The 24,844-nt window shown below is 37.6% G+C and overlaps 1 protein-coding gene across 4 annotated transcripts in view; it reads right to left on the reverse strand.

Moving 5' to 3' along the window:
* LOC122568175 (chromatin modification-related protein eaf-1) overlaps positions 1-20,512 on the reverse strand; it is a 76,975-nt gene extending 56,463 nt beyond the window's left edge. Inside the window, exons 1-5 of one of the 4 annotated variants that reach the window (XM_043727589.1) lie at positions 19,428-20,512; positions 15,188-15,743; positions 10,793-11,124; positions 8,673-9,134; positions 2,834-6,348 (exon numbers count right to left, since the gene is read on the reverse strand). In XM_043727589.1, coding sequence (XP_043583524.1) covers positions 8,748-9,134; positions 10,793-11,124; positions 15,188-15,743; positions 19,428-19,511 — 1,359 coding nt within the window. In that variant the 5' untranslated portion in view covers positions 19,512-20,512 and the 3' untranslated portion in view covers positions 2,834-6,348; positions 8,673-8,747. Of the gene's footprint in view, positions 1-2,833; positions 9,135-10,792; positions 11,125-15,187; positions 15,744-19,427 lie in introns of those variants that run through there. The other 3 variants (XM_043727592.1, XM_043727591.1, XM_043727590.1) reach the window with 3 other exon arrangements.
* Between the last annotated feature and the right edge of the window lie 4,332 nt (positions 20,513-24,844).

The raw sequence follows: 24,844 nt of genomic DNA on the forward strand, positions 1-24,844 counted from the left end.
TATATTTGTACATTTATAGAACCGAATCATTTGTACTCGTGATTTCTCGAATATGTGTGTGTGTGTGTGTGTGTGTGTGTGTGTACACTGTACACGGTGCACGGTCTTATGAATCGTTCCGCTCCACACGGAGCTGCGGGTTTCACCGAAAGAGGTGAACGTTTTGTTTACCGACGTTCCATCTCGATGGATTCATCGTCGAGCGGCGGTGTCAGCAGAAACGGCGTTGCAAATAAAGTGAGGGAAGCGAGAACGACGGGGCCGCGTCCGTTCATGAAAACGCGTGCCAATGTTTCGCGTTTTTCGAGACCAGAACCCGGCAAGAAAACCTCGTTTTCAACGAATTTTCCGCTTTAAATTATCGATCATTTCGATTTCGATCGTTTTACATAAAATTTTCGACGAATATCTTGACGATACGCTAATACAGCAGAAGAACAGATACGCGAAATACTAAACGTTGTAACGAAATATTTGATTTTGCTAGAAAATTGAGGGGTGAGTTTGACGTTAAAATTGGTAATTACAACGACTGTTAAACGAAACTTTGCCTCTTTATAGTTGGAAAATAAAGTTTTACGATAATTTGACTAGGAAATACACTCGATACCGATATCCATCGTAGATCTATTTGAAAAATCTCCACGATCGTAATTCCCAATCAACTGGATCGAATACAGATGTTTGAAAATCGTGCGAATGTTTCACGCGTTACGACAAATTTACCATTCTATTGGGGAAAAATAGAATGCAGTTTTATTTAGAGGATTTGTCTGGTGAATGTGTAAGAAATGACCGATACGAGCGCTGTGGATGTTTACGCAAATTCGTATGTTTAAAAACATTGATAAGAAAGTGAAAATTAAATAAAAGTATGACTTGTATCCTAAACATTGTAACATATAAGTAGATAACTGTATTTACCTTTGATATTTTTCGCATTTTTCTGTCTACGTTTGTACATTTTTGCATATCTATACTTGCCACAATTGCATAATCATCTGCATATGGTAGTCTACATATATAGATTGAAATAAATATTTTATCAGATTTTTCTATGCCGATTTATCTATCGCAATGTAGATATTCTATAGCTCAAATGAAATGACACAGAAAATCTAAAACATTTGAAAGTTTTTAATTTTACCTACGTGTATACATTAGTAGTAAAAAAATCTCTATTCAATTCTATTCCAAATTTATTATACGAAAATTATCCACATTACGAACATAATTTTTCACCGTAAAATTTTCACAACCGTTTCACGATAAATCTACCCAAGTTACTTTATCTATCGCGCTTGAAACTGTCCAACGATTCGTCGACAACGATCATCGACAAATTTCTCAACAGAAACATCAGCGATTATACGCGTCGTGCGATGATTTTATTTAAGAGGAAGGTAGTTACCACAACAAAGAAAAGAAGCGAGAAAGAAACAGTTTTATTTCGAGCAAAATATTTCTCAGCTTTGTCGTCGCATCGATTTCATCGTAATTCGAAACTGGTAGTTGCACGTGTTGCAAATATTTGTTGCTCGAAGAAGCTAGTATGGTTAATGAGAATGGCAAAGAAAGAGATAGATGGCAGAAGGTTTGTTGGTGCATAAAAGAATGAAGGGGATTCCATACCCAATGCTCGTGCCTGCCTCTCAAATGAAACGCTGAGCCTGCACATTGCATGTTACACCTAGAATCACGCGAAATGCGGACCTCCGCTAACCAGAACTTTTCGTTCCATAGTCTTTCTTCGTCGGCCTTTCCTCTTTCTCCTTCTGCTTGCTTCCTCGTCCAGTTTAATTAAGCGATTTCATTCGTTTATTTCTTCGCTGTTGCGTCGATCGATATAAGTACGAGCAACTATGTTCGACTAAAACGACGTAAAATATTATCCTCGGCAGAATTACTGTACGTTCTATACTATGGTGAAAGACACAAAGCGTGACAATTGGATATTTTCTAGTTATTGGTAACGCAGGAAGAACTGGAACTTTGGTGGAATAAAGTTGACGCTTTTCGAACAACCGACGTACGGTTGATTCTCGTTAATTTATACCTCTGTACGTGGACATTTCAACAAGATTTCTGTTCTCACCGTTATTTTTTTTTTTTTTTTTTAGGGCAGATATATCTTTTCCAGTGCGTCTTTGATCACACTTTTTAGTATCATTAATGTCTCTGAAAACATTCGATCGTTACGAATTAACATGTACGTACCGTCCTATTTCGTATAACGAAATTCGTAATTTCGAAATAATTCGCAAGACGGTCTACTTTCGTGTGAGGCAATTGGAAACGTTCGGAAGCTTCGCGAGTTATAAAAATTCGGAAATTTCAGGGAATGATTTGCGTAATGCGTATTTCTGCGAAATTAATGCGAGAAATATTTATATTCGTAGTTCTCAGGTCGAAATTCAAAAGTTACAAACATACAAAAGTTAAAGTTATTTTTTAAAATAACGTCAAGATAAACAATTAGCGGCGAGTGGTAGTTTAATCGATCGAATCGTAAACGATCAGTTTCGATTGACAAATAAAAAAAAAGAATTACTTAAGTTCAGGATAATCAATCACAATTTATATTTTGTATTTTACGCGATAAAGACCATCAAGCTGTTTTAACGGCATAAACTAATTAAATGAAATAATCCTTGTGATACGACAGCATTTGAGAGTTAAGAAAACTATGGAAAAATTTCCTCTCCATTAGTTGCACGAACTATGAAAATCTGTTGTCTCGTTTTTTCTTTATTGAAACGAAGAGGATAACGTGTCTGGGGAAAAGGATAGAATGATAATTAAAAAGTCGAAGGAGGAAAAACACAGCCAAACGTATCTGAAACTGTCGATATCGACGTTTATTTATAATAAGAAGTATAATAATTATTTTATGTACACATGAGACGATGTAACGGGAATTAAAACATTTTTAAGTCGAATCGGAAACATTCTCGGTCGACAGAAACGACCTAACGTAATCCAATCACGACAAAACAATAATATATATTATAGTATATTCATATGTCATTCGATATGACAGTGGCGTAATTTTTGTATCAAATCTGATAATTTCGCATCTTCGCAACCGCATGACCACGTCAAAAGAAAAAGAAAGGAAAGCTGCTGCTTCTTCGAGAATTCCAATTCTCAGATATATCGTATGACAATTATTCGCTATCATGCGTGATTACTAGGAATTGTACGTTCGTAATCGGCCAGGAATTCGTGGCAACAAAATTTACGCCGCTGTGCAACGCAAACCATTACATCGTAGCCCCTCTTCTTCTCGTCTAACGATCCCCCTAAAATCAAACCTAAAAATCGACTAATAATTTATAGATCTACCGTATACAGATCATTTTGTGCCATAATTACTAAAATTTATATCACTGTTCCCGTAGGTGTCGGTACGAAAATGTATCGGCACGCGTTCTTACGCATTTTCTTGAGATCCTTGGGTTCTCCTTAGCGTCGAACCCCATTGAAAACGCACGTTCGTCCCATTCGCGCTGCACGATCGAACATGCTCGTAGACGCTAATATAATCGAAGCGAATTCTATTAATTAGACGAAGCGACCTGTGCAACACGATTTCAATCGGATTTCGCACCGCGGAACGTCGAAACGAGATGAAAGAGAACGCGTAAGGTTCTCCTTTCGCGATAAAGGTAAATGAAGATAAAAGATAATCGTTCTTAACGATGCACGATGATTCCTCCAGTACCGTTTACTCGTCGATCAACCCTTGTCTAACAAAGACTGGATCATTGTTGCTATTAGCGCAGGATATTTTATTTTATACCGTTGAAGCAAAAATCGATCAAAGAGAAACAGAAGTTGAATGGATGTTCGTCTCGTCTACGTACTAAAAATGGTAAGTAATTGCTTTACTTTGAACCTTTTATATGTATATTTACAACTTTACGTATCACGTAAGTTCGTAAAAGCCCATAGCATAGTAATAAGGAAATTTGCTTGAAAAATAAAATCGTTCGTACTGGTGATCGTTAGAACTTCGTTTATCCGAGCAGGTTGGGAAACAAGACAGTTTAGAGGACTGACAACGAATTCTCTAGCTATCGTCTAGCGGTCTTTCTTATCAGTTTAGATAATGAAGAGAAAAAAGGCTTTCGTGCACGATAATTTGCTAACAAATGATATTAACCAGCTGACAAACTATCAATCCTGGGTTTATAAACTTCTTTCTTATCGCGAACGTTCAGCTGGCTTGCGATTCATAACATTTACGCGTACAATTTCATTTATTATCAAACTCGCTGCCGTTAATCGAGAAAAATCTGTAACTCTTCTGTAGCTTCTAGAATTTCGCCTGCAACGTTACCTGGCTGAACTGTACGAAAGGATTCTGATACGTAGAAACAAACAGCTGACCAGTAGTATCTGTAACGCGTCCCAATGTCCCATCATTGCAACGTACAACTTATTCTCCATGTAAACTCCGTTACAAGAATACACGTTCGAACGTAACGGAAGACCGTGGCTGGACCACAGTTCGCATAACAGAGACTAAGCTGTCAAGTTGGGATATCGAAAGTTGAACGTTACTTCTATAAACGAAGTTCTACCGCAATTCGGTAGAACGATAATTTCTAAATGTATCTTACGATTAGAAGGTAACGAACGTGAAATATCTACACGGGACAAGATTGACCCAGTCTTCGATTGTCAGAGGGTTAAGCAATCTCGGCCAAAGATGGGCCAAAAAAATTTGGCCATTTTCTAAATAGGTTCGTGGATATTGGCACGAAAATATTAACTATTATTTATTATATTATTTATTATTATAAATTCCCAGGACCGTGGTCCTGCTGATAAACTGCACGATCCTCGATATCGTGGCAACGCACAACTCGATCTCGAAAATTCGATTACGCTATTATACTCCACGCAAGTAACTATTTAGATATAAAAATTAATGTAAACGAAGAGAGCGATAAGGAACGATGGAAACGGATAGCGATTCGCCAACACCAAATTGTAAAAGCTGGTACCGGTCGAGCCGTCTCGCTTCTCGTATGAAACGGATTCTCACCGCTGTGGCGTGTCGCCTTCTGTTTAAAACCGAGGTAGAAAAATAGGGAGGTCGTGTTAAAAATGTCAACTGCCTTTTTCTTATAACGACGTACGAAGAGGATCGGAGCTTGCAAGGGGCTCCACTCGTAAACAACGTTGCTCTATGATTCTTTCTATGATATTCGTAAGAAACTATGCCACGTTTAAAAATCGAGCTTGAACAGTTAACGCAACGAATTATGTTGAATGTATCACGCTCTACATGTTGTATCAATTCCTAAATGATACCGTTGAACCATAGATAACCGGAACGCTTTTAGTCAGGTTACTTAATTTCTCGATCTTTAATCTTATTCTGTATTCTCTGTTTCACAAGTTGATGGACGAAGATTAATAGCTTCTCGAACGTTTAATTTTATTTCGTAAGGGAAGCTATGCCTGAAAATCTCTAAAATGAAACAAAATTGAGACTAGAAATCGCGCATATCGGCAACGATTCTGTCATGCTCTCCTCCAACGTAATAAATTTCTTTACGATAGGGTGACTGAATTTGTAAAATAAAGAATATCCTACTCGTGGATACTCGCTAAGTAACTTAAAATTAAGTAACCCAATGCGAACAACGATAACAAAATATGGAAAACGCGAAAAACTATGATCCAAAGATACCAATGGAGAATTAATATTACAAACACGAAATACGTATAATATGCGATAATAAGCGGTAACGAAGGTTATCCAAACCGATCATTCGTGACAAACGTATCAATGGTATTATGATTTGGCTAGAAATTAAATAACAAAGAAAAGGATGAGCCTCGTGAACGCTAGACCTCTGACCTTAAGCTACATCCTTGCCTCTCTCCTTTTTCGCGCTTCGACGAAGTTCGCTTATATTTCCTTCTTTTTTCTTTATCCCGTTTCTTTTTTTTTTTCTTCTTCTTTTCGGTACAATATTTGGTAAAGACGTCCAGCCTACCGCGAGCAATATATTTATATACCTATGAGAATAGATCTAATTACCTTTAGTCTAACGACAGCTTAGTTGCGCTGCTAACTCCATACACGATTTACAAAGTTGGTTTTAACAGTCAAGGCTCTTTTTTTATTTTTTCACGTCACTTAACAAAGCTATACATATAAAGAAAAGGAAGGAGAACTGAATGCTATATACACGTAGACGAGCTTAAAAACGTGCCTAAGACTTAAGACTCGATTGAAAAGAGGAAGGAAACAAACGTTGTTTCTCGAAGGATATACCCGGCTGTTCGTCTGGTTCTTTGTCTTTCAGTCCCACGCGCACAGGTATGTCACTGTGAACAAAGTTTTGGGAAAAGATCATCGTTATGATTTCGCTTCCCGAGCTAAAAACAATTATTTCGTTCTAAAGCAATCGTTTGGTCACGGAGCGGATCAACTTGCCGATTCCAATGATCTTGAAATATATTGTCAGGTTCGACATTCGCAACAACTTCTCCCTGCACGTGTTACCGTCGCTCGGCTTTACTCTCCGAGATATTCGCGAAAGTTTCTGTTTCCACGACGTACGATGATTTTAATGATCGAATAATCCCGTTTTTTTCAATATCATGGCTAAAGCGTTGCCAGTTTTGAATAAGAATAATATAATACGAGGCTTACTATGGCATGTATCGCTCTTATTACTTAAGATATTAAGTTGCTACATCATCGACACCGGCAAACGATAATCATCTAACCCAAATTCAACTCACTGAGTTTTCTTTCTTACGTGAGTCGAGAATGATTATAGAAAATAAGTTAGCAGGTCCTTCTGTGCCAAATGGGAGCAAATTGATCAAAATAATCGTAAGGTATATTGAACTGGTTTTTCGCAAATATTAAATTAAAATCGAGCAACGTTGACATGTACGGGAAAAGAGGTTGATAGCATATTTCAAGATCATTGAAATCGATAAGGTCGATCACTTTGCAAATAACCATCAACTATTCTTCGGTTGTCTTTGGTATTCGATTGCCTTCTTTCAGGCAGAAATAATGTCACTTTTTGAAACGAATCGAACGAAGGATATTGGAAGCAGAAAAAAGAAAGAAACTCTTTGAAATCACGAATTCCATAAGACTTCTCGCTTTTAACTTACGTTCTTGGATAATGGAACGTTTCTTCCGTGGATACTGCGCGGCGGAAAATAATTTGAATAAAGAAAGGAAATAAACATTGCAGTGTAGTTTACGAAGATGGAGATTCTGAATATATTTCTGGAGAGACGTAAAGCCGAAAGGATTTTCGTTATAATATGAGGATTTACGCAGAGATTACAAGTTGATCCGATGGAAAATCTAAAGGACAGTTTTAATCCCATTCGAACGATCGCTTTGCATTGTTCTTGACAAAAATACGAGAACGACTGTCTTTGTTTTGTTATAAAATATACAAATACGTAGATGGAACGTCTAAGAATCTAAAGGAACAATATTACTATTAAAAATAAAGAAGATGTAAAACTAACTGTGACGGGTAACAAATAAAAAACAAAGTATAAGATATCAAATTAGAAACAAATCTTTATCTAAGGCGTAAACTATATACATGTGCGTATACCTAACATCATACAGAAAACTAGAAAAAGTTCATTCGATCGAGTAGATGCTATGGAATTACATTTACAATTCTCAATGAGTTATTCCGAGGACTTAAATTACAAAATTGAATTGAAAACTTGAAACATTCACAGTAATAATATAAATATCATTATTGTTAGAGTAACAAAAATATTGTAGTCCAAGTATCCTTCGGGAACTCAAATAAAAAGACCTTGGAACACCATAATTCTAAGACAACGATTGTTATCGAAACAAAAATATAACAACAATACTGAAAAGGGTTACTTTAAAATACGTACGTCGTTCAAATGTACAAATAATAATAAACTAAATTGCGGATTTTTATACAATTATTGGATATTTAATTGAAGGTATAAGACTACCCAGAATAAACACGATATTTATACAAAAATCTATGATATAACCAGAGTACAATAATCGCGATGATATTTATTACGTAAAACAAAATTCTGCCTACGTTTCGTTTTTCAAACTCTCTGAAATTTCGGTCTGTTGTAAGATTATATTCTCGTAATTATTGCAAACGATAATTTTTCTATTCCTTGCTTGACATTGAATCAGAGTAAAACATTTGATCCGTTTGATTTCGTTGGTCTCTAAACTAACGAAAAGTGCACGCTACAACTGGAAGATAAAAAATCCGCGAGAGAATTTCCTTCGACGATTGCCTTTAAGGATTAGTCGTCTCTACGAAGATATAAATTTGCATAAATATCCGCAAGTAATATCCTAACATAATACGCTACGCTAAAGCGAGAATCCCCTTTAGATGCGGCGCCGACGAGCGACTTTTTCACGCTGCGTCCTCGCTGCGTGTTTTCCTTCGTTTTCTCGGTTAAAAACAACGAAGACGCAGAGCTGGCAGGAAAAACGCAGCGTGAAAAAGTCACTCGTCCTCGTAGGACCTTAAAAACAGAAGAGGCATTACGCTTCGTATCCTAATCCTTCGAATATCCGTCTCGAATACTCAAACAAACCGCACAGCTCTCTTACTTTGCTCGGAGTAGAAAGAAAAATAATAGTCGCTACTCACCGATCGAGAACCTCGTACGAGCGCACGACGGATGTCTGTTCAGGTCCAGCAAGCGCCTCCTCGGCGCTGTCGATGTCACAGATAAACTTCTGGACTCGCAGGCGCTGGTTGATGTTGCTGTTGTGGAGGCGGTTGCTGTTGTTGTTGACTTGATTGATGCTGCTGCGGCTGTGGCTGTTGCGACTGCGCTTGCTGTTGTTGTTGCTGCTGCTGCTGCGACGCCTGTTGCTGATGATGATTGTGATTATGGCCCTGTCGCGTTCTAAGAATATCCCATCTTTGCTTGAAAAGATCACGTTCTTGTTGGATTCGAGCCAACTCGATCTTCATTCGCTGAAGTTCATTCTGCAGATTGCGATTTGTCGTCTCGAGGTCGTGTCGTTGTTGCAAACGTTTGCTACGGCAATTCTGAGCGTAACCACGATTCTTCAAGGTTCGCCGCTTTTGCTTCAAACGCACCACCTTTGTAGAACAGGGAGATCCGTTTTACCAACTAATTCGATGGAAAATCACGAGGAAAAGAGTGTCGTAAGAGGTGAATTGGTATGGTTCTGTATTATTTCGTTAGTTAACCCGTACGTGGGAGCAATTAATACGCTGGTCATGCAAACAGCGTAAAAAGAAGCTTGAAGCTTTGCTTTTACGTCTTGTTTACCTTCAACGTAAAAATATCCAAAGAACAGGGATCCACAGCGATCTCGTGATATTTTCGATAGAAGGTAACAAATTTTTGCAAGAAACATAATTGCCCACGTTAGAGTTCATCCGTAATCCGAGTACGTAGTTTTCTTATTTGGAAACCGCTTTTACGTATTGGAAATTTAAAATTAATAAAGTCGAATTGCTTTGTTTCGTTCGTCGCGAAGGTAAACGTGACAATATGCTTTTAATAGAAATATAACGATTTAATGTTACTTCGTCGTATAATTTACTATGCCTGAAATATACGAACGACGAGTTAGCTCGTCTTTTCCTCGGACGACAAATTCGCGAAATACGTTGATTAAAATAATGTATCGTTATTGCGCGTCAGGATAGATTCTAATTAGATCATCAATGTGTTACTTGCGTATAAATGTTTGTTTTCCAAACGAAACCTTCGTTTCTATATCGAAGGAACGGAAGGAAATTTTCAATTCTTCGTATGCTACGAATAACTAAAAGAGAATATATTTAGTGTATCGTATAACTATATAAAAGCTGTTTTAAAATTCAAATATCGCTAATAATACGTAAATCAGCTCGTACAAGGTGGATCAAAATTACTGTAGAAATGATTTGAGAAAACTTCTCCAGCTGAATACTAATTTTTACAATCGTGTATAAAAAGAAGTTAAAAAATGAAAGGACGCTAACATCGCGAACAGCGAACAGAATCGCGCGTCTAATCAACAAACGGTTCGTTCTACTGCAGTCATGGATAATACATAGATACCAATATACCAATTCACGCTCGCTTCACACGTAATTATCTAACTAGGAAAATCCTATGTATTGCGCGATTTCGCCAAAAAATTCTCTTCAAATCCATTCATCTTAATCGTTACGGTTAAATAATCCATCAAGCGCAAACAGTTTACAAGAAATCGTACTAACACCGCGATAAAGAAATCTGTATACGTACCTGGTAGAACCTGATTATTCTAATTGATCATTTCACGTTCTCCTCAGATACTCGAATAACTTTGTCTCCGTACGAGAGGGGATCATTTATTTCGAACTGTCTTACAGAATTTAATATCAACACGCGTGATCGACTGCCAGACGGTTTGACGCGCTTTTTCAAGATTAAACGATCTCTGGATAACTGGAAAACTTTTTCCTGATGATTATTAATAGCTAAGTTTGAGGGAAAGACAGTTAACGCGAAAAAACCTGTTAAAGAATATCTTTGAATAAAAACATGACAATTTCTTTCGCTTCTTATTCTTATTTACCGAGTTCTCTGACGAAATAATCATCCTGGATTCGTATTCCCACAATAATCAAAGTTCTACCGTACGAAGAAGAATCGCAAAAGGTACAAACACGCGGAGCAAACGAATGGCGAACTGAAAATTGTGAATGAAACGAAAGCGAGGCATTACCTATGCGAAAGTGTCATTAAAAATGTAAAAGACCTGACTCACCTCTTCCCGCGGGCAACCGTGAAGGCGTTTGTTCAATTCGCGTACGGAAAGCGACATGAGCAGCTCGTCGTTCATGAGTTCTTCCTGGGGATTGTTACTCCCGCAATTCTGGTAAAGGACATTGCCTCTGTGCGGTGGAGTCGAGCCACCAGCAGCGCAAGAACTCACTGAACAAACGCTCATCGGTCTTCCCGGTTGCATTTGTATGCCCTGCATACTATCTTCCATCCCTGACATACCGCTTCCGCCCGCGGGAAGCATCCCGCCGCCTGTTCCCGCACTCCCATAGTATTCTATGTGGCCCGACATCGTGATGTATCCACCTGCGACAACAATATTTGCCGACTTCCAGTTTTCCTCTTTCTAAAGGACAAACCATTTCGTGCCTCCTTATTAACCCCTTTTTATCGCGGACGAAACGCACGAGAGACGTGTGGCACGTGGATTTTACAGTATTCGGAACCGAATGTCGTCTCGCGTGCGGAAAATTTGCTTTTAAACGTGTAACATACTTTGCGTGTGACGTGGCTGATTCGTTGGTGGCTGCTCGTGAATTAGACGCGTCGTGAACCGAAACGTTACACTTGAATTCGCGAAAACGTGGAAACATCTCGTGAAAAGACACGCTCGTTGTGAGATCTATTGGGTTGGCAACTAAATGATTGCGGGTTTTGTCATTAGATGTTATTGACAAAATCCGCAATCACTTAATTGCCAACCCAATAGTTGGAGACTTCACGTTGAGCAACGTTACACCGCGAGATATCTGCGCGAGACGATTAAGAACGACCAACGTATTCGACGAAATGTTCGAAAGTGGATCCTTTTTGATTATAGTCGTATAAGCAGCACAATGAAGGAACATCTAAAGATATATTCTGATTTAACGTGACACGCTAGAACATCGATGGAACGATGTACGCGTGACGCTTATCGCTATAATTTTAAATTTATATCGGTTCGACGTTTCGAATCAATTATTGCTTGCTGACTGTTCGCATACGATCGCACCAGTGAAATTAGTAGGAAAGTAAAAAGCTGCAAAAATATCCAATTGCAACAACCTGCAACAAATTGCAACGCCACTCTCTGTGTTCAATCGTTCCCATATTTGAACACTTCCACTGTTTCAAAACTTTAGCTTGGTCGCTTTCAATCCAAATATGTCATCGTTCTTTAACGTGTCTACTGTACTGACATTTAATTATTTAAATAGTGTACTTTTTAATAAATGCTATTTAACGCTGCGATCTGTTTGCGTTTCAGTGAAAACAAAAACAACGCTAAATCCACTGAAACAACGTGTCTTATTCCTGATGACAATGCCAAGGTGCATGTGGTACGTAAAAAGTGTTAGAAATCTTCCCAAAAAGATGTTGATTCTAATCGCGAATCAATCGTGCGAAGTTCGAGATGCAAAAATAGCGAGAAATCCCGAATTAAAAGGGTTGAGAAATGGAAACGAAGCCATTCGTATGAACGGAGGATATTTTAGTAATCGGAGATGCTTCGATTTTCAGAAATGAAATATGTTTCGTTCAGAAAAATCGAATGTACGTCGAACGTAAAACTAAAAGCAGGAAACCTTTCTCCACAGCTGATAGTATAAACCTATCGGTAGGTAATAACGTACAAACGAAATTTCTTAATTTTCCGGCTATTTTACGGAATTACTTTCTCGTTTCGCTTTCACGATGAAAATTCGAATTTCGTTACATTCGGGACATTTTTTAAATTATATCGCAGCTTCGTCAAATCGAAAAACTTTCAAGATAGGTGATCGTAAAATGAACATCGTCTCTGTCTGCCGTATACTTTAAAACAAACATTGACATCTCTGTTCTGTATAATAAAAGCAATCACGATAATGATGGTTAACGTTAGAACTACCATACCAGTCAAATTGACTGGTTTTACAATTTTATTTTAAAATTCCTACTTTACGTTATATATTTTTCCACGATGATGTAATAACTTTCGCAACGATAACTAAAACAATAATATAATGAATTTTATTTTCTTTTCAATGTATTCAAAGTGAAAATAATTTTGTATCAAGGCTACCTATACCAATAGCAGTCAAGATGACTGGTACTTGTCAAAGTGTAAAAGGGTCCTGCAATCTGTTTATCGAACCTCGATCAACCAGTTTCCTCGTTTTCTACAACTTGCCACACGTTTTTCAAATTTTTACCGCGTATCATTCCATATGATGATACCAGATATCAGGAAAATTCCGGATCGATCGCTAGATCGCTAGATGCTAACGCTAGAAATATCACAGCAGTCAAAATGACTGCTTCTACAATTTTATAATTGTGTTCACCCTCGTTTAGGGAACCCAGATGGATTAATAATACCAAAAATGTACCACATAACATGGAATTCCTTGTGTAAGAAAGTAATAAATCAATAAATATAAAAATATTCTATTATTACGTATTTTTTAAAAACCAGTCATTTTCACTGGTTTTGGTAGAACTAGCTTCGTCTCAACTATCGGTAGTTCTAGTGTTAAAGTTGCCGTCGCGAAAGATTTAAAACTCTTGGCTGCATGTCGCAAAGAACAAGTCGCGTTTGACATTTTATTTCAATTGGTTCGTACCTTATAAGTTATCGTTAAATATGACATAATTCGTCCGTATTTCTTTTTATATTTTACCCAATAACGAATCCAACTTGACGTATTTATCTCTATTTAATTAAACTATGACACAAAAAGATACCTGTACACACGTTATATTGGGCTGACAATTAAGTGATTGCGGATTTTGTCATTACCGCCTAATGTTTCACGAGTCATACGAGTTACACGAGTTATCTGCGAGCGATCATACACTGTCTTTGCGAATACGTTTGTACGAGCGACTTTGGACATTGTCTATATTTATTTAATTTATTTCAAATATATTTGCAACAGCAAGTTCTCGTTACCGTTTTATCAATCCTCTACAATTCCACCACGAATTGGTCATTTTGTCATTACCATCTAATGACAAAATCGGCAATCACTTAGTTGTGAAGTCAATATATATTTTATTTGATATAGGACGGCATGATCATGATTAAAATTCGTAATGGCCAGCGTTTCAAGCACGATCTTACGTAATTATTGTACTTTGCAGTTGATCTCGTGTACACGTTTTCCATTTTGCCAGAATTTGTTGTATTTTTTAACGCGTTCGTAAGAAGTTTAAACAAACTCAGAATCATATCATTGTTATTGCTATCAAGAACGATGACTTTATGTTTAGTCTAAAATTACACGCTAATTGTGGCTATTGATTGGATTGATCAGATCTTTCATTCTAAATTTAGTTGCGACATTCAGAATATCCTTACACCTTCCTCTAATAAACCTTTCGCTATTTTGTAATTCAATAAACATGATTCAAAGCAGTTAATTACCTACCCTTATATAAGCTACATGTAACTGAGAATTCTCGCTCAATTTGTGATCTTCTAATCCTTTAACAGCCACTTGATTGTTTTAATGTTACGACAAATGAAAAGTAGGTGCGTTGATGTACCAACGATTTCAATCTAATGCCAATTCGTAGCGCCAATAGCTCACAGTAGCCAAAAATTTCAAGCTAAAGTGTATTTAGCATATGCTTTGTGTCAGAAAATAAAAATACAAAAATCACTTTCAAGAGGGCATGTTAGGATTATGATATGAGCAGAAGGTTTGCGTAGCCAGCGAATAGGATAATTCGTGTAGAGATGAAGCTCTAACAGAGATAAACATAATGCATCATTGCTATATTTTACAGTCGTTGCAATAAGATAGATCTACGAATTTTAAGTAAATTTTCGACGCGACTATCAGCTTTTTAATTTCTCTAGAAATACTAATTCTTCGAGTGCTCAGAGCAAGTAACATCACTCTGTTGTTCCAGACATTTGTATTGTCATAAAATATACTTTAACGTAACATGTAGTTGCGATTCTAATTTACGACTATTGTATGCTACAACGACTATAATCATATTTGATAAAACGATATAACTTTCGTTTGAACGATCCATCTTACTTCTAATAGCAAAGAAACGCTGTCCAAAATTGATTATTAATAACCATGAGAGAAAATTAATAAGATATTAATTTTTTAAATTTAAAATATATCAATGCCGCTGTTGTTTCAACCAAAGACAGGACTTTTGATGTTTCAAGAAAATCTTTAGCGTAAAACTGAAACTAGAATACGCGCGCATCAACGACGATTCCTCCTTACTTCCCTCGATCTTAATAAACGTTCTAACAGTAGAGAAATACGATCTAATAAATAAACAATGGTTCAAGAAAGACACGAAAGCGTTAAAAACGAAATCCATCTGTCTCAGAGATCTACCTGAGAGAAGTATCTAAACAAATTCCTACACTCACCTGTATGCTTGGTGTGTCGCTGCAGATGTTGCGGGTCTTGGAAATGATGGTGCATAGGTGCAGAGGGCCAAGCCTCGTGATGAGGTTCCGGTGTTTGCTCCTGAGGGCAGTGAGGCCTGAGGTCGAGCGGTTCCTGCCTGAGGGACTGCGTCAACCAACCCATGACTCCGGGCTGTCTGCAAAAGCCCTCACCAGCCTGCATATCGTCTTGTACGATGGAGTTAGGTTGTTGCAAATGAAGAAACAGACTTCTATCGCGGGAATCGCGATCGCCCCGATGCAATTGCAACGGTGGGGGCGACGCTGAGACCGGAGGCGTATCAGGCGGTGTTCCAGGATGCGAAAGGGTCGTCAGATGAGAAGCTGCACCCGGTGGTGCCTTCACCAGGACGCCGTGCTGCACCTGAATGTGCGGCTGTCCGTAAAGTGGATGGGGTTGTTCAAGCTCGTGCGCCGGCGGCGTCAGAGGTGCCAGAGCTAGACCTTGCGCTTGTAGAGCCTGGCCAGGTAATTGCACCACACTACCGTTCACCATCATTGGTGAGCTGATTCTTACCTGGATAACCAAATAGCGATTGGTTAATTTCTTCCCCTCTTTCACTTCGTCTAACAGTATTATGACTTTATCGTCTAAGCTTCGACCTTCTAAACGATCGGCCTTCGAATTTCCGAAGAACAATCGAACTCGTTGTGAGGTCTGTTGGGTTGGCAACTAAGTAATTGGGGATTTTGTCATTAGGTAGTATTGACAATATTCGCAATAACTTAGTTACCAACCCAATGCTACTAAGTCGCCCGAGAAGCTTCTTTCGTTTTATAAAGAAATAATGGATGCACAACATTTTCCGTTTTATATTATTTTATCGAATTACATATAATCCATTTTGTTCTATCAAGATAAAGATCACAACAATTTAGATTAGGTTTCATGTTTGTACAAAGATGCATCGTTGTAAAAGACGTGTCTGTAAAAGAAAGACACTTTCCGGATAGCCTAATGTGAGACTTTAACGTAGTCTTTCGTGTTGTAACGAAAGAACGAGCAAACGATCGTACACCTGAGGTCCTGCAGGACAAAGTATCAGGAACGAGAAAATGACTCGAACGATCCTATTGCGGAATTATATCTGAGTCAGCGATGAGATACTACAGGAAACGTAATAAGATTAAACGATCAAATAATTTCTAGAAATAAAGTACGTGATACATATATACACATATATACACTACCGAATTACAATAATTACAACTGAGAATCAACATTTGTTAGTGACTATTATCGTTAACTATTAACGTTAGCTGAACGAACCTCTCATTCCTATGAGTAGGAGTTTTATCCTCAATGAAAATTATGACCAGCGAGCTGACTATGTAAGTACACAACGTATACTTCGTTACGCCACTAATGAAGTGTTATGTAATCTATTTTCAAACTTAGATTCCGGTGTTCCCGTTATGTTGATAATCGAATTTAACAAATTACAAGACGAATTACTTAGCTCAACTCAAATATCCTTCTGATTCCTAGCTTACCCTGTCACACGTTATATTACATCTACGAGATAGGTACATTATATATTTCGTTTATCTAGCATTCGTTAATATCTTGGTTACTCTTGTCGATACAAACAAATCGTTCCAGGGGAAAGTTAGTTGGTACAGGAAAATAAACATCACTGTGTAATAAAAGATATTACTTAATTATCTCGTATAGACGTTACTTATCCTGATATAATTTTTTTATCGACAAAGACAAGAAAAAATATTCACGAGTATCAACATGTATACATTTGAAATACATTTGATAATATTGATTGATATTATGCTACTTCGACGAAGACAAATTAGTTTCTACAAATAAAGTTTAATCGGTTTATAAGCTTAGTTTATAATTTTAATATCTAATTCTCGTCATAATCCATGTTATTCCGGCTATTTCTTTTTTTTTTTTTTTTACTCTGTATTCCAGGCATCAAGTATGGAAGAAAATAGAAATGGAGATGATACACGATGTAATTAATCAGATTGGAAATGGTGGCAAGTTGCCTATTTGATAATGTATCGACGTGTTTCGAAAGTATATGGAGTATTATATAAGTAATACTTTGAGCGTTGTTTATAGAGACGCGATTGGTTTAAGCACTAATTTGTTGACCTAAGTGTTTAAATAACAACGAGTAACGTATCTAGAAATCATGTGATCCTTGAACGTAAACCGAAATTTCGAGCAATAAATATTCCTCGATAATCTACCATCGGATTCCTTTTATCGAATTATTAGAATTAAAATACAAACCTGAAATATTTTTTCCAAGCAGGTAGATAGATACCTATCTCTTAACGCGTGTACCTACCTATAATAATACATTATCATAATTTTTGTAAACAAGAAATTCTTGGGGCAGAGAAATTAAAACAGAAAAGTTTGGACTAACGTCTATTTCGCGCAGAAAAATATATCGTTCGATCGATACGTATAATTTCCATGATAACGGTGGGTATCTATTTTTCATTGAAATCCGAAAACCTCGAGAAATCGCTCGAAGAGTTTAATATTTATCGTCCGATGTTTATATGGAAACATGTTCCGTTTTCCGCTTTTCATATAAATATATAACGTAATAATTTCAAGCTTATGTAACGTAGAACAACGCACGTGACTCCATTTACACACACGATTTCAACGTCAGTGGAAACTTTCAGCGTGTGTTAAATCACAACGCGTATGAATTAATTCGTCTCTGTGTTCGCTAAAAAAGAAAAAAAGAAGGGAGAAAAAAAAACAAAAAAATATAACCTGCGAATAATCTTTTTCAATGAACGCCCATCGACAGACGGCCGTAACGAAAATTATTTTCCGATCGTTAGTATAATTCGATAAATTAATTCTGTCGTGAAAAAATCGCGTAACAAGTACGCTTAATTTAGAGTAAAAAATCGATGTTTCGAGAAGTAACTTATATTTAATACACGATGCATCGTGATTAAGAAGTTATCATAGTTTTTCGTCGTTTAGGTACTGATCAATCTCGTTTTACCATGTAGTCGATGAACTATAGATAATAATACCTACTTGTTGAATTTTACCTCGTTTTGTAACAGGAAGCTATTTTTAATATCGTTGCAAGAACACCTTTCGCGTTTGAGCGAAACTCTATTAAAATGTACGAGTACCTAAGTGCCTACTTATGCTCTTTCCATTTAAAGTAGCATATTTCCAATGCAAAACATCAAGACAGTGATCATATTTTTATTATATATCATATTATATTATATATTCGTACTATACTCTCGAGTGTTTCAATTCAAAGAATCAAGCGACATCGTAAACTATAAAAATCCCTATACAACGCTGTCATTTATCGAGTCAAACTTCATTAATTACTAAATTTAATTCTTATTAGGTGCAAATAAAAATGAAAACATTCACGATATTGAAAAATAAATTAAAATATCTAACTCTCTCTCTCTTTATATATATATATATATATATATATATATATATATATGTATGTATGTATGTATGTATGTAAATCGTAATTTAATATCGACTGTGGATATTTAGGGAATTTCGTATTCTTACGAAAACCTATTAAAGGAATGTAACCAAAATGGAAATTGTTCCGCTTTACTTTGGCTATTTTATATATTATGTGCATTCCATAGGCAGGTTAGGCATATTTAGCTATCGTATGAACATACAAACGTTATTTAGTTAGGTAAGTATATTCATACAGTAAATCTAATACTTACATAGTATACATATAATATTTTCTATATAGTAAATATTCGATACTGCGTATTAAGTGTACATTATACATACCTATACGTTACAGCGAATATACGTATCAGTTTGATAAATATATACCCTACGCGTAGGTAAACATACACGTCACTTTTCACAAATATGTAAATATCTATCTTGAAACAACAAAATTTAAGTTTTGTCACTAGTAACAGAAACGCACTACTACATTATTCGCATGATATATGTAAACGAGCAAACTTACTAAAAATACTAGATACGAATTTCTTTGTATCTACCTGTCTATACCTTCGTACTTTGGAACTTCGTGTAAATTCGTATACACCGACGAACCCACACAGTCGTGTACACTATTTACTAAATTTGACGCTTTCGCCGCAACATATAGGTATATAAGTACGGATGTAGGATAAAACACGGCTAATACGAATATAAAAGAATGTAAACCTCCAACGGGAGGAATCAACAACTAACCTCTCGTTTGACGTCGGCGGGATCGAGATGATCAAGAACAAACTCCTGTACGTATTCTCTCGCAAGATGCTCTTCGGCTTCCATCTTAACCTCGTCGACCTCTACCTCCACCTCCTGCGCCTCCACCTCCTCTACCGGACCCGTTGTAGCCGCATACGGGACCGTATTCTCGCTGCCACCGCCACCGCCACCTGCACCGACGCCGCCTTCACTACCCCCTGGACAACTCGTCACCGTTTGTTGCGTCGTGACCACTTTTCCAAACGACTCCACCTAACGGTTCGGAAGACGCTATTGCCGATCTTCTCGCAAATTACAACACCCCCCACCACGTTCAACAAAATCCTCGATATTTCACCCTAACATTCACTTTATTATTCTTATTTATTCCGTTCTTTCGATCCGACGGCAATCACCAGTAAGCAAATTCAACAACTCTTGACAGTCTCGTCGAACGTTAGCGTCGTTTCGTACGATTTAAAATAGATAGACCGATGGAAAATGTACGTACAGCAGCGCTATATTTCTATATATCTATGTGATAGAATACTCGACGAACGGTAGATTTATAATACCGGCGGGAAGATAAGTATCTCCAGTCAATAAGAATATACGATGTTGAACGAATGAGAGGTTAATCACTGTTCGCAAACCATGGAACCATTTTGTCGCACCATTGTTGCACGATCATTGTTTTGTTTTGCGAAAAATTCACTCGAACCTGACTTTTACGGTGCTTCGCGTCTCTCGCGTAACGTCGATCCACTGGCAACACTATCACCCACGGCACACTTTTCCCAGACTGTTCCCGCCAAAAAACAGTTCTGCTCGCAGAATCGACTCGTCAATCTCTCCAACCATTCGAGCTTCGATACTTCGATTTTTCGATTCTCGTCAAGTTTGCAACGTATCCGTAGAAGGCCCACGGATCCGTACGAAGAACTCGACGGCTGACTTATCGTTCACCGCTGTATCGTGATTTTTGTCGCGTGCGCGTAGGTCACGAGCCGGCATCCAGTAGAAGAGAGAAAAAGAAGGCGCGTGTGATAAGCGACGCTGGATACGAGTGCGGCGAGTGATACTCTTCCGACGAGTGTGGTAGAGAAGTGACTCTATGCGCAGGACATGGTGACGTCGTGGCTGGGCGTAGCCAGCGTTCACTCGATTCCGGGATGCGCGTGCAACGATTGGCTCGACGGAACTGGAGTCGCCATTTGCACGCCGCTCTCTTACCCCCCACCACCGGCCAACCACCTTGTCACTCCCGGCACGGATCTCTCCCGTGCCTCGGCGGACGTACCATTAATTTCTAAAGTGATTATTATAATTTTTCAGCGGACGCGTTGCTCCGCTTAACCCCACCCCTTCGCCTGTACTTAGGCGCGCGCGCGCGCGCGCACACACACACACACACATACGCCGTCTCCTAACGGCTTTGCCGCGTACCGCTCTCTTTTCTCGGGATTTCAATTTAGCGCCGCTCGGTATATAAGAGGTGACCCGTTATCGCGCGGCCACGATCCTCCAAATCGGAGTACGATTTTCCGCGGGAGAACCGTGTAACTGAAACACGCAAGTGTGTACGTATCGTGCACGCCGATGAAACATCGTTGGCTGAAGAATCGCAACTATATGGCGATCGAGTCAAGCACAAGGTTGGTAAATAGGCGGATTGTTTTATTCTATCGATGGAAATTATTCGTAGGTTCTTAGCTTTTAAAGGACGCCTGTGTAGGTTTTGCTTAACCAATTGGCTAATGCTGTTTAAATAGGTTTTTAGGGATTTAATAGGGAAACAATAGTAAAATTGAAAAGTAAAATATATAAAGTAAGTATACTCGTGATCGTTTATTCATTTACGATCCAATCTAGGTAAATAAGGAAATATTTACAGTTATCGTTACCTTCGGAAGAAAATATCCTTTTACAATGAATAGACAGGTACCTGGAGGATAAATATTTGCGCAGAACGTGGCTTGTTTCGTTTGCAAAAATATAATATCGTCTCAAAACTAGTCGGATAGGTGTAACGTTACCTGTGATAAATAAAATGATTCGTTAATTATAATTTCGCAAACGTAATTATGATAACATTCGGCAACGTCTCGTAGCAAGCGGATAAACAAGATTTAAATGTAACTAAAACATAAGATCCGACGATCGCTTCGTTTCCGATATCGACAAATATTCTTCTTCTTATTTAATTTCGACTACGAGCTAAAATCGATCTTACGATCCGTTGGAAAATTACTTTTTCACAGTTGTGTCATTATTCTTCCGAGTTGCATACATATAGGTGTACCTACTTAGCGATATGCTGACGGTCGCGCGACTGGAATTAGGGAACGCGGAAGTCACTGGTTTCCGCCAGGGATCGTGGATGTGGATGTGAATGGAAAAATCTCGCCGTTCGAGTTTCAGTTCGATCCGTGTCGGTTTTCCGACAGGGAAACGGCGCGAGATTAAATGCGTGACCTTATTCAACCGACTCGAACCTCCGCGAGGATAATTATCATCGGATAACGATGTTCGTTCTTCGTTTTTTCAACGATCGAAGCGTCGAATGTTGACCGGGTCATTTGAGATAATCGAAAGGTACGTACACGTATTCGATTATCTCAAATGACCCAGTGCGAAATACGTTTTCTGATTAATTCATAGAAAAACGATCAGATACCATTCATAGATATCTATGAGATTCTCTCGTTGTAATTCCTGTCTATTCAAATTTTTGCTGTTGAAAATTTTGATATTGATCGAAGAGGTGATTCTGTATCGATCGTCATATTTTACTGGATTTTGTGCCGCATATGTGCCACCTATCTACCTATTTTAGATTTTATTCGTTCGAACGACAATTGGTGGGTGATATCACATCCATCGTATGATGCTCGTTCATTTAACGATTAACGTCATTTTAAATATTCAATTTTTATTTCGAAAAGTTTCTGAACTTTGGTACTTAAAACTAAAATAACGTCACGGAACACGCACTTCGGTGCACTGTATCCACAATATCGACATACACATATACCTACGCTTCCATGAACTACATTTCTTATCGCATTGATTTTCGAAACATTTTGTCGTTACATTGCACGCGTTTCGCAATATTGTATATTCTCGCAAATGTTTTTAAATAAACCAAATGTATTCGAAAGTTATCTTACGCAGATATTACGTTATAAATTGGTAATTATTATCATTACGATAATGGTCTTGCTTATTATAGTATATCGTAATACATCGAAGCGAGTTTCACAGTTTCGGTACGATACAAATACCTACCATTTGACGCAAGATCAAGTGTCAATTTTCTCTTTATTAATCATAAAATTCTAATTATCTATGTAGATATACAGTTACCTGTTATTCGGACTAACTTTTCACGATTCTTCGTTTTCTCTCATTCATCCAACTTTGGCGAATATACCTACTGTTTAGGTACCTGTTTGCACAAATTTACTGTTCGATTAATAAAACGGTTAATAACAAAAATTTCTTTTATCCTAATACGTCGTCATTCTTATTAACCCTTAGCGTGCTATGGACGCATATATGCGTCTGGCGAAAGCCATCGGTGTGGACTAAGGACGCATATATGCGTCTGGCGAAAGCCATCGTTGTCGACTAAGGACGCATATATGCGTTTGTCAATTTTTCCGAGCACCTACGAAGAAGTAATACTATTACGTTCGTGTGAGATAAATATAAATGCGTTTCAATGTTAATGCCGCGTTCGAAGAAACTGTCCTTTTTTTTTATTTAATACTTTGCATTCACAATTTGTCCAATTTGGACATTTGATAGAATTGAAACTGTCTTTGAGAGAATATTGGTCTACGGACGAACTGTTGAAAAGCAATATTTTCCGCAAAATAATAGCACGGGATCGATACATGGTATTATTACAAATGTTGCACTTTAACGATAATAATACAGTAAGTGACGATCCTTCAGCAAAAATACGACTAGTAATCGCACAACTGAATTATTAACTTGTGTTATATTTACTAAATTTAGTTTTCTAGTTTATTGTTTTCTAGTTTATTGTAAATTTCAATGTTTATAATAAATAATCAATACTAAAGAATAACGCTCTTGAATCATTGAATCTCGTGCAAAAGAATTACTATAACTTATTACGATTTGCGCTTCGAATAGTCAATCAACAGAGTTCAGTCTAGCGAAAAAGTATTCAGTCCACAGCGATCGTCAGCGCTGGCCGCGCGCCGTTCGTATGGACCGCGTAGGCCCCGAGTATTCAGCACTCTAAGGGTTAATATCTTCTTTCACGAGGCTCTAAGATCCAATATCGATTTCTTCTCTATCACTCGTAATTTAGAATTAGAATTAGGGCTTTTAATTCTTAGAATAAGTATAAGGGTGTCGGAAAAGCTTCTTTCGTTTCATAAGCCGATAATAGATGAGCAACAATTTCTGTTTTATATTATTCTATTGAATTACGTACGCTCCATTTCGTTCTATTTCTATTATTATGTTCGTGCATAATTCGATAAACTAATACAAAAGAAAACACACTGTGCGTGTATTATTTCCTTACGAAACGAAAGATACTTTGCGGACAATCTAATAATTATAATTTTTTACCATCTCGCGAAACTAAAAAGCGGGGGTGTTTATGAAATAAAAAGATAATTAAACGCATAGGCGATTCTTATCAGCATCTAGCGTCGCGTCGTTCGTTTTTTCCTTTCGTCAAAGAAAAGTTCGACGTCCAAGCGTTTGCAGAGAAAATGCGAACGGCGGCCGCGAATCACGAATTCGCATCTAAATAGGTTTCCACAAATATCTACGAGTCTACCCCTGCTTAGCAGTCTATATTCTATACCCATTTCTCGGATGGCACGACTTTAAAATGCTTCATGAATATCAAATTTTCGTTCTCTCGCGCGCCTTCGCCGCACCCTCTCTTTTCCCTGTCTGTCTCCCCTACCAGCTTTCTTCTTTTTTTTCTCTCTCTCCCCTTTATTTCTCATTTCTACCCGTTCGCAGCACTTGGAAACAAATTTGTCGTGCATGCAACGATGCACTTTTCAAAGTTTTAATAACAGGGCCTCCACTTTTATCGTGTTACGGTACATCGTTTTGTATGTGTAATTAGAAAAATCGTATAATTGAAGCGATATAGATAGGTCTATACATAGTATGTCATAGTATTTCAGTGTAAATATAAATATTCTGAAATTAACTAGTTAATTAATTAAGGTTAAATTATAAGTATCACCACGAGTGGTTTCGTGCGATAAAGTGTAATAAACGCGTTGCATATCTTCATATACCTACCTAATTTCGTTGCTACGTGTAACTTTCTTTCAAAAGGGATTAGAACGATCGATGAAATATTGATAAATACCGCGTTCTACGCGTCAAACTTTTTTCTTCGCATTTAGCAG

This window comes from Bombus pyrosoma, linkage group LG6 (assembly GCF_014825855.1).
Source record: "Bombus pyrosoma isolate SC7728 linkage group LG6, ASM1482585v1, whole genome shotgun sequence".
NCBI lineage: Eukaryota > Metazoa > Arthropoda > Insecta > Hymenoptera > Apidae > Bombus > Bombus pyrosoma.